At 38.1% G+C, this 10561-nt stretch overlaps 1 protein-coding gene across 1 annotated transcript in view; it reads right to left on the reverse strand.

The window, feature by feature from the left end:
* Positions 1 to 8121: 8121 nt before the first annotated feature.
* The window catches only part of TTC6 (tetratricopeptide repeat domain 6), a 209195-nt gene continuing 206755 nt past the window's right edge, over positions 8122 to 10561 (reverse strand). Inside the window, exons 28-29 of the mRNA XM_019644672.1 lie at positions 8730 to 8955; positions 8122 to 8285 (exon numbers count right to left, since the gene is read on the reverse strand). Coding sequence (XP_019500217.1) covers positions 8155 to 8285; positions 8730 to 8955 — 357 coding nt within the window. The 3' untranslated portion in view covers positions 8122 to 8154. The remainder of the gene's footprint in view (positions 8286 to 8729; positions 8956 to 10561) is intronic.

Below are 10561 nucleotides of genomic sequence, written 5' to 3' on the forward strand. Positions count from 1 at the left end.
CCCCCTTAATTAATGGAATCTTCCTTAAGAAAGGGCAGTAAATTAAAATTTTGTTCCAGTCTGTTATTCACTATACTTGATTGGGTTACAGCTTGATTAGTCCAATTATAAAAATTACAGTGATTAGCTTGAGCTGTTGATACATCATGATTTCAGACATTTCACCCTCATCACCTTTTTTCCCCCACCCTCATCACCTTGACAGTGTTGTTTTTCAGCTACCTACTTGTTTTCACAGCAGGCTGATTTCATTCATTATATCTTAATTTTTCCTAATTTAATTTTCTAAGGTTGTTCATCTTATCTTGTGTCCTAAGGGGGCTGTGTGTGTGTGTGTGTGTGTGTGTGAGAGAGAGAGGAGAGAGAGAGAGAGGGGGGGGGGGTTAGGCATTGTGAAAGCTGTGTTGATGCTAAGGAATTCTCTACTCATAGGAAATGTTAAGTAAGAACATCATTGAGGATGCATGCTGTTGTTGCTTCAACCTTTGAAGATTCTGGGCTTGCCTAGGATCTCACAGGATGCTCACTTTATTGTAGAAATGAATAGTGAAACATATATCTGTAGTGTGTTGGGTCATATTGTCCTGCATTTTAATTCAGCAAATATTTATGAAGCACCAGCTATGTGCTGGGAACTATAAGCACTGGTGATACAGTGGTGAACAACATAGACCTAATCCTTGCCCTCACAGAGTTTTTAGTTTAGTGGGGAAGACAGCCATTACACAAGGATATACAGATATGAAGTGTACTCCAAAAGGTAGATAGCAGTGCTTTGGAAGTGTACAGCAAAAAGATCTAAGCCACCTTCTTTGTTAAGGGATCCTTCCTGAGAATAAATCAGCCAGGCAAAGAAAGGTGAGGAGAAGAAGAGATGTTGAATATTGGATCTTTTAGTAAATGGTCATAAAGTGCCTGTTATTTTTGGAAATCAATGATTCTAAGACATTGGCTAACAAAGCATTTTTCATGTTTTTGGAGAACCTCTGGGAGTAAGATCATGCTATGTGCTAAAAATGTAGACTAAGACTCTCAAGGCACAAGATTATTGCTTCTGGCTCTGCTCTACCATCAGGCATCAATCAACTTCTGTTTCTTGCTCATTCTGTCCCTGTCACCCATCTTATGAGACATTATATGTTTTTCCCTTCCTCTCACCCTAATTACTCTTCCAGCTACACCCATCAAGCAATTATACTGTAGAGTACAATGTTTTGAAAAATGTAACATGAATAACTGGTATAAAGATTGTTTTAGACAGAACAAGAACAAACTTCTTAATAGCTATGCATTTATTTGTACAAATTCTGGCTTTTTAAATAAACCCAATTATTACTAGCAAGTCCATTTGAAGAACTATATTGAGTAAATAAAGTTGAAGCAATGTTCAGGTAACATCTTTACAGTAGGGGTGCTCAAATTGGTGATTTAACCTTTCTGTACCTCAGGTATTTCTTCTGTAAAATGGGAATAATAAGACCTGTCTCACTGATAATGGTGAAATGAACATGTCCTTAATTCATAGCTGAGTTTCTGATACATAGTAAGTTTTTAACAAATAACGATTTATTTTTTCTTCCTTTCTTACTGCCCTCATGCTGACCTTTCTGCTTTCAATTCCTAACTGACCTTTACTATTAAGGACAAAATGTAAGATATTGCACATTGACTGTGCTTCAAAATAAAAGCTTGAGATAATCATATCACCACTCATTTATCTAATGTTAGGTTAGATAGACAGATACATAGATATGTAGACATAGACACCAATATACACATATGTATGTCAGTACAAAAAGAAGTGTTAAAAGACTGGAAATTCGTTTTCCACACTAATGATTGTTAGGCAGAAAGCTTTAATGTCATTATGATAAATGTTGTTTGATAGACTATGAGTTTATCTTGTTTTATTTCTAGGTGAAAAAGGAGGAAAAGCAGAGGTTTTTAAAATAGGGGTTGACTCTTAGCTCCACCATTTCCTAGCTGTGTGACCCTGATCCTAAACTTGATCCTCCTGAGGCTTGGTTTCCTCATCTAGTGATACCTACTACCTTACAAGGCTGTTGAAAAAGTAGAGACAATGTATGTGAGGCTTGATACACTATACTTCGCTTATAGTAAGTGCTGAAAAACATTATTATAGTTATAATTTTCAACTTTATCTACTGCCCATGAGCAAACTATATAAAAACCTCATTGTAAAAAAGGCATCATTAATCTTACTCCATTCATAAGAAAAGAAAAGAAAAGCCCTAAACTAGTTTTTTTGTAATCTTGGAAAACAATATCAGAGTTCAACTGTAGATAACAGAAGCCATTCTTATTATTTTAAGCAGAAAGAGATTTTACGCTAAGAAATGAGTGCTCACATCATCATTGGAAGGTCTAGAGAACCAAGCAGGTTCTAGGCTGGGCCATCAGAAGAGCAACACAAAACTGGCCAAACATGGGGAGAGGCTGTTCTGCCATAAAGAAGAAACTGGGAAATCAAGAAATAGGCCCAATAGCTATTGGGTCCTGGAAAATGTACAATCCGTCTAGGGTCAAGAAGCCGGGGATATAACGGTTAGCTCCAGGCTGGGGTTGCTTGCTAGTTAAAACACAGGATGCTCATTTGAATTTGAATTTTAGATCAACAACAAATATTTTTTTAGTATAAGTGTGTCTCATACAATAGGAAATACATTAAAAAAGATTGTTATTGATCTGAAATTCAGATTTAACTTGGTGTCACATGTTTAATTGGGCATCCTTACTCCTCCTTTATCTGAAATTCAAATTTAATCAGGTGTCCTATATTTTTATTTGCTAAATCTGACAGCTCCACCCTAGAACCACCCAGAGCCTACTGCTTTAATACCAGCAGAAGGGTGCCTTGCTAGATGTTGCCTCAATTCAGTATCAAATTGGCAGAAATTAAATCACATCAGGAACTGTGGCTGCAAAGACATTTGGGAGACANAAACCCCTGGCTAGACTCACTAAGGAAAAAAGAGAAAGACACCAATAAACAAAATCAGAAATGAAGGAGAAGTTACCACGGTTACCATAGAAATACAAAGGACCATCCAAGAATACTATGAAGGACTATATGCCACCAAATTCAATAACCTAGAAGAAATGGACAAGTTCTTAGAAACATATAGCCTTCCTAGGCTGAATCACAAAGAACTGGAAAATCTAAGTAGGCCAATCAACATTAAGGAAATCAAAATAATCACCAAAAACCTCCCCAAAAGCAAAAGTCCAGGACCAGATGGCTTCACTAGTGCATACTACCAAACATTTAAAGAGGAGTTAATACCTGTCTTTCTTAAACTCTTCCAAAAAATCAAAGAAGAGGCAATACTTTCTAACTCATTTTATGAGGTCAACATTACCCTGATACCAAAACCTGGTAAGAATAACACACAAATAGAAAAATAAAGACCAATATCTCTGAGGAATACAGATTCAAAAATCTTAAAATACTAGCAAATTGAATACAACAATACATTAAAAAGACTATACACCACGATCAAGTGGGGTTCATTTCAGGGGCACAAGGATGGTTCAACAAACACAAATTGGTCAATGTGATACACCACATAAACAAAATAAAGGATAAAAATCATTTGATTATGTCAATAGATGCAGAAAAAGCATTTTTCAAGATACAACATCCACTTATGATTAAAACACTTAATAGGACTGGCTGAGTGGCTCAGTTAGTTAAGAGCTTGCTTAAGAGTACAAGCTTTGAGCAACAGCGGTTTGAGTCCCAGCCCAAGCTGAGCTGCCACTGAGCTGCCAACAGATGGCAGGATGGCTCAGCTAAAAAAAAAAAAAAAAGGTAAACAAATCACTTAATAAAATAGGTATAGAAGGAAAACACCTCAACATAATAAAGGTCATGTATGACAAACCCTCAGCTAATATCATACTTTCCCTCTATGATCAAGAATGAGACAGGTTTGCCCTCTATCACCAATGTAATTCAACACAGTATTGGAAGTCCTAGCTAGAGCAATAAGGCAAGAGAAAGACATAAAAGGCATCAAAATTGGGAATGAAGAAGCCGAACTGTCACTTTTAGCGGATGACCTGATTCTTTATATAGAAAGCCCTGAAGACTCCACCAAAAAACTATCAGAAAAGGGCCGGCCGAGTGGCACAATGGTTAAGAACTGGCTTGGGACGCCAGAGGGCCCCGGTTCGGATCCCACATATGAGGGCCAGTGACACTACCCTCTACAGCTAAGATGCTGAACAACAGCTCAACCTGGAGCTGGGCTGCCGTGTGTCACCGGCGACGGCGTAGGCTGCAGTCCCTGTGGCAGTGGGTTGCCATGGACTACCGTGTGTGGCCAGCAGCCAGCGTGAGCGGCCANATTTAAGAAAAAAATAAATCAGAAATAAAGAATTTCAGAAAAGAGGTGGCCAGGAAGATAAGACATGGAAATGGGATGGAGCTAGAATAAAATTTTAAAAGAAATCTGAATTATAAGGTCCAGAAGGGGTTAATACATATCTCAGAAAGCAAAGTAAAGATTTAAAAGAGTGATGTGAAGAAGGCAATAAAAATGAAAAAGAAATTAAGAGGTTAAGAGATTTTTTTAAATAATTGCTATATAGAAGTCAAAGGACATCAAATATAATGGGTTTTCCCAATGAAGAGAATCAAAACAATGAAACAGAAAAAAAATTCTCACTGAATTCAACAAAACTTTTCTGAAATCTACATATTGAAAACACACATTATGTACTTGATAACTTTGGCTGTAATGGTCAACTCTAAGACATACCTTGGTAAAACTTTTTACCTAAAAAAAATTCTTTGGTTATCCTAACAAAAAGAAGGCACAAATAAAAGACCAAAAATCAGGTTCATATAAGGCTTCTTGACATCAAGATATACAACACCAGAAAACAGTGCAACAATGCAAGACACACAAGGAAAGACAAAGTGAGTCAAGGATTTTAAACCCAGACATGAGGTTATAGGCAAACAGCTATGAACATGAAAAATTTCAAGCAATATTATTCTCATGATCTCTTTCTCAGGACTCTACTAAAGGACTAATTTCAGACAACCAAGAAATGATTGGTTGGGAGGGAAATTTTGGCAAAAAGCCTGGTGATGAGAATTGAATACATTTAACTGGAGAACTAAGACTAAAATTTGAAATGAGAGTAACAAAATTGTATGCAAATATTAAATCTTCCAGCAGTGTGGGAACCATGAAACTCACAACAAAACGGAAAAACAGACAGACNCGCGCACGCGCGCACGCACCCTTGCACAATATTGTAAATAAATTACACCTGGTCACTAAGTCCTACAATGATGGGAAGTATATAGGCTCAGTTCATCTGCTGAAGGGGTCAACACTCACAAAGCTGATCAGAAAAAGGTAGAATCTATATATCACTTCCCTTGGGCTCCTCAGTGTTTGATTCAACTCCCATGTGTGCCTGGGAGTCACTCATTCCCTTGATCTCCATTCGCATTCCATCCTGCCTTCATCCTGCTCTCTCTCCATTTACCTGCCTTGGATCTTCTCAGGCAGAGAAGACTCTTTGACTCAATCAGAATCTGAATAAAGCACATACAGGACAGAGCAAACCTCTCTACTAATCAATGTTCATGTGCCCAGTTTTTATTTGGTGATGGTAAAATGCCCTCTGTTCATTAACGTGAGGGTGGAGGGAGATAAAGGGAATGAAGAGGAGAGAAACCTCCTTCTGTATCGCTCTCCCCACCCCACCATCACTTTCTCTCACACACACAGTTAAGTCTTAGCTCCTTCAGTTGTAACTCCTTGATCCAGCATTAAGGATCCTCCATGTCTACGTGCCCATGTTTTCCACCCAACATTTCCTCACAAAAACTCTGCTCCAGTCACTGTCCAAACATGCTTCCCACCCCCCCACCCCCACATGAGTCTGAATGGAGGGCCTTACTGTTCAACACCTCTGCCCGTGGGCATGCATCCCTGCTCAGGATCTAGTTTCAGTGCCTCTTCCTTGGTGAGGCTGTGTTAATTCCGTTCCTCCAGAAGCCGACCTGAGGCAAGGATTTGAGTGCAAATAGTTTATTGGGGAGGAGGTCCTGGCAAGCTGGTGTGAGGGAGCAGGGAGTGAGGCGAAGAAGGGAGAAGCTAACAAATAGTGTGTATCAAAGAGGTTGTAGGGTGGGCAGTTGGGCAGTTCAAGGCGACTGTGGAAGCTGGGGAGAGGTACTCCCTGCAAGGCAAGAAAGTGGAAGTGTTTATCCTCCACCTCTCTCTGTCATTTGCTCCTAGTGACAGTCTGGCCTGCCCTGTGAATGGACTGAGAGAAATGCCTCATGGAAAATCACAGGTGTGTGCAATAGTAGGACACTCTCAGCGCATGTGGGAACTGTGGGTACCCAGGGGATGTGGACCCGTGGACATATAGCATTTGGGCATTATGCTGTCATGGCCCTTGGTCTGCATCATCCCTGCCTCATGTTATAAGTATTTGTGTGTAATCAGAAAAAAATATTAAATTCCTCCTTGTCTAAGCCTGGGTTGCCCCACAGAGCAGAGCCAGAGGCAAATGCTTCTATGCTACAACTTCATCAAGAAGTTAAGTGCAAACCTGGGAAAGCAGGAGCAGTGATACAGGAAAGTGAGGCAGGGAAGACAGAAGCATCAATACAAGGTACATTGGGAAGCTGGCCGCCAGTAGGTGCAAACTGATTGCTTAATCTCCCAGGACTGACCCCCAGGAGGCCCTATAAACTGAGTGTCTCAGGACACTCCACCAAGAGATGGAAGGGAGAAGAATCTATCTGCTAGTTCCTTTCTCCCATCATCAAAGGTTCATTTGATGGGGACTTAGGTCTGCTGCACATCCGCAGTGCACGTGGGAGAGCCCCACGGCACCCAACACCTCAGCATTGAGATGCCTCAGGGCAGAAGGGGAGAGCTGTGTAGCCACATGTGGGTGCATGAGGTTGGTCTGAATCTCCTCTGTGGCCAGGACTGGGACTAAAGGGCCTGGAGAGGCGTGAGGGCAAGAGAATCTGAGAGACTTACTCAATGTGTCTGATTCACCAACTGAGATAACTCACTGATGATGACGCTATCCTCATGTGGACCCACATTTCATGCCAAGAAAACTTTCCTGAAGAGCATGAAACATTCCCACAGTGGGTTACAAATTAAAATCAGCTTTCCATTGTGAAAATCTGGTGCATCAAACTAAAATCAAAGGAAGCTGAGTGGATAGAGGTATTTTTTTTTCATCTCGGTGAAAACCGAGGTCTCTGAGGAGCTGGAGAGGTGCCGGAAGAATGAAATGAAGAAGGAAAATAAACTGAGTGAAACGAGGTCTGAATGAGTTAAAAGTCAGGAAACCTTGTTATTATCAGTGAGATAAAGGAAAGGGGTTCTCTGGTTCACTCAAGAGATATTCTATAAAGAGTTTTTAGCTGTTTTATTTTTACTGGTCAGCTTCTATGAAGCGCTAATTATAAGTGTATACAGATTTTTTTTATATAGTTTATGAATTTGCATGAAAGAGGCAGAGGAACTATCTTAAGGAATTGGGATGCTTAAAATCTTTATAGGTGCTGACTTGGAAGGGAGGCAACATGAAATAAAGAAATGTGTTTATCTGTTGGAAGAATATGAGTAGCGGGAAGAATATAGGCCTGTCTGACACTGTTTAAAAGAGGAGCGAGGAAATGTGCATGACTTCAATATCATTATAGTTATCAGCTTTATATATATATATTTTTTTTTAATCTGAATGCTGTCAAATACATTATGAGTAGGTATTGATAAAAAAGTCCATGACACTTTTTCTACAATCATGCAGTATTATTTCAAAAGGAATTATTTTACCTTAAAGAAAATATCTGAAGTGCTAATATTCTTTAAGAAACTCTCATTTAAATTCTGCACCCTATGAAGAAATTCAATTATTGGGTTATTCCAAATATTCAGAAAATGACCTAAAAGTTTTAAAATGAATATATAACACAAATATGTTGTTTAAATGCATGAAAGGATTATATAGAAGACTAAACATAATGACTATAATAATGAAGATAGTGCAACCTTTGTTTTAAACAACGAATATATTTCAATTTCTGGTAGAACAGCTGTGTAAACTGCTACAGAAACTACAGTCTCTGTAATCAGATCATTGGGCATATTCTTGAAGATCAAGTGCTTGGTTATAGTCAGCTAGGGCTTCCTCAATCACACCCATTTTACCACGAACTTCTGCTCTAAGATTATATATTAGAGCATCATTGGGCGTCAAAGACAGAGCTGTAAAAGAAAAAAAATTTCAGGATATGTTTTATGCTAACACCCCAAAATAGTCTCATTTAAAAAAAAATTATAGCAACTTAGTACTACTTATTTGAAAACATTTTTCTTCATGTGTACCTAATTATTTAGTTAAATTTTAAATATTAAATCTTCCTAAGAAAATTAACTTGGGGAAACACAGTACAATGTCTGCTTTTCAAGGCTGGCAATATTTGTATGTAGTTTCCCTAATAATTTTCTATACCTTAGCTCACCAATTCTTTAAGTTAATTACATAAAGGAACCCATACTGATAACATTTAAGATATGATATATAAAAACATTAATTCTAGTGTAAGTTTATCTAGACAAATAGACCTGATGTGTTCTTTTATTACTTAAAAAAAAAACACACATCAACCACTGTAACCTTACCTAAAACATTACACACAAAAAATGTACCTTTACTTAGGTCTTCCTCAGCTAGTTCATATTGTTTTAAACAACAGTAGTACTGTGCCCTGTTAAAATATACTACAGCCCAAAAGGGACAGCTTTCAACTACATTTGCAAAGTCTTCTCTTGCTTCTTCATACTTCTTTAATATTGTATTTGCAATAGCTCGATTCATGGTAGCACATTCATTTTCTGGATTAAATTTCAAAGCCTTTGAGAAGTAGTCACTGGCCTGTAAAATATGAAGATAATGATCATGTGAATATATTTTAATAGGCAACTATATAGTAATTGGAAGCACTTCTACTTTTAATATAGAATTAAGGCCAGTGGCATATCAATGGGGTAGTGGAAGCATTTCATCTCAGATACAGATGATAAGGAGGCGTGTGGTCTGTAGGAACGTAAAAAAGAATAATAATAGAGCTGACCAATGGTTGGTCTGCTTTTTTTATCACCATGTGTATAGGCAATTCTAGACAATGCCAGTGATAAAATACTCGTCTCTACTGAGGTGAAATGCTCCACTACCTCACTCCCACCCAACCAATCCCACATCCCTGTACATTACTAGAGAGAGGTAAAATATAAATTTAAAAAGAAGGTCACACAAGAAGATAAAATATAAGTTAGAGAAGTTACACTTTTCACATAAAAGCAGAGTATCTGAGCGCTAAAAAGATAAATGAATTTTGAAAATAAGGTTCTAAACCATACCAAAAATGGATAAAAACCCAGTTATATTATGAAAAGGTAATAAGGAAGGAAGAGAGAAGATAAAAATTGGCTTGTTAAAAAGACTCCTGATTATTCACAATGCATCATCAAGCTGGAAGGGGCCCTTCAAAATGTGGGATCATGATCAACAACAAATTGGAAAATTCTTAAAAACTGGTCCTTCACCATAAATAGCTTGAGATGCTGATTACACCCTACCACTCAAGGTAGGAATCACTTCTCTAATTCCATGATGGATAAAAAGTTGTCTCCTACTTTAAAACTTACCCTAAAAGAAATATAAGAATATATCATTTAAAGAATATAAAATTTCACATAAGAGCTTGCTCCCTGCAATTCCTTACCACTATTTTTTTCCCAATACACTACAATCTGGCTTCCACCTTCCATGAGTTCTGATCTTGTTAAGGTTGAAAATATCCTCAAGCCCAATGGACATTTTCTAGTACTTTTCTTCTATGACATTTCTGTGGCATAAACACTCTTAATCTCTCCTTTCTTCTTAAAACTCTCTTTGCCTTTGAGATAAGGTATCTCTCTGTTTTTTTCTCTTATCTCTCTGGTCATTTTCTATCTGTATCCTTCACTGAACTATTTATCTCTGTTTCCCAGGGATTTGTCCTCAGTTCACTTCCGTCATGGGTGAAATGGAGCACTGATAGCATGGTGACCAGGAGCCCAGACCATGGAGCCAGATTTACAGGTTGAAACCCTAGCTCTACCACTTACTACTCTATGTCTTTGGGTGAGCACATAAAGCTCTCTTTGCCTGAACTTTTCTCATCTATAAAATAGAGGTAACAAATACAACTCTGCTTCCAGTGTCGCTGTGATTAAGTGGGCTAATAGTAAGGGACTGAGTATGATATGCAAAATCTAGTAAGCACTCAATTATTATTAATATTTTTCCCCATTGTCTACAAATGAAGATACATGATAGCCCTCAGGCAATACTCCATGAACTTGGCTGCCTATGATTTTTGAGAGGCAATTAGATCAAAATTTTGTAACCCATCTCATCCCAAGATACTGCAGGTAAGTGCAGTTGAAGGATCTGCTAAGATGGCAGCACAACTGACATCCTTCTGTGAATAGCTCAA

This window comes from Hipposideros armiger, unplaced genomic scaffold (genome assembly GCF_001890085.2).
Source record: "Hipposideros armiger isolate ML-2016 unplaced genomic scaffold, ASM189008v1 scaffold_90, whole genome shotgun sequence".
NCBI classification, from domain to species: Eukaryota; Metazoa; Chordata; class Mammalia; order Chiroptera; family Hipposideridae; genus Hipposideros; species Hipposideros armiger.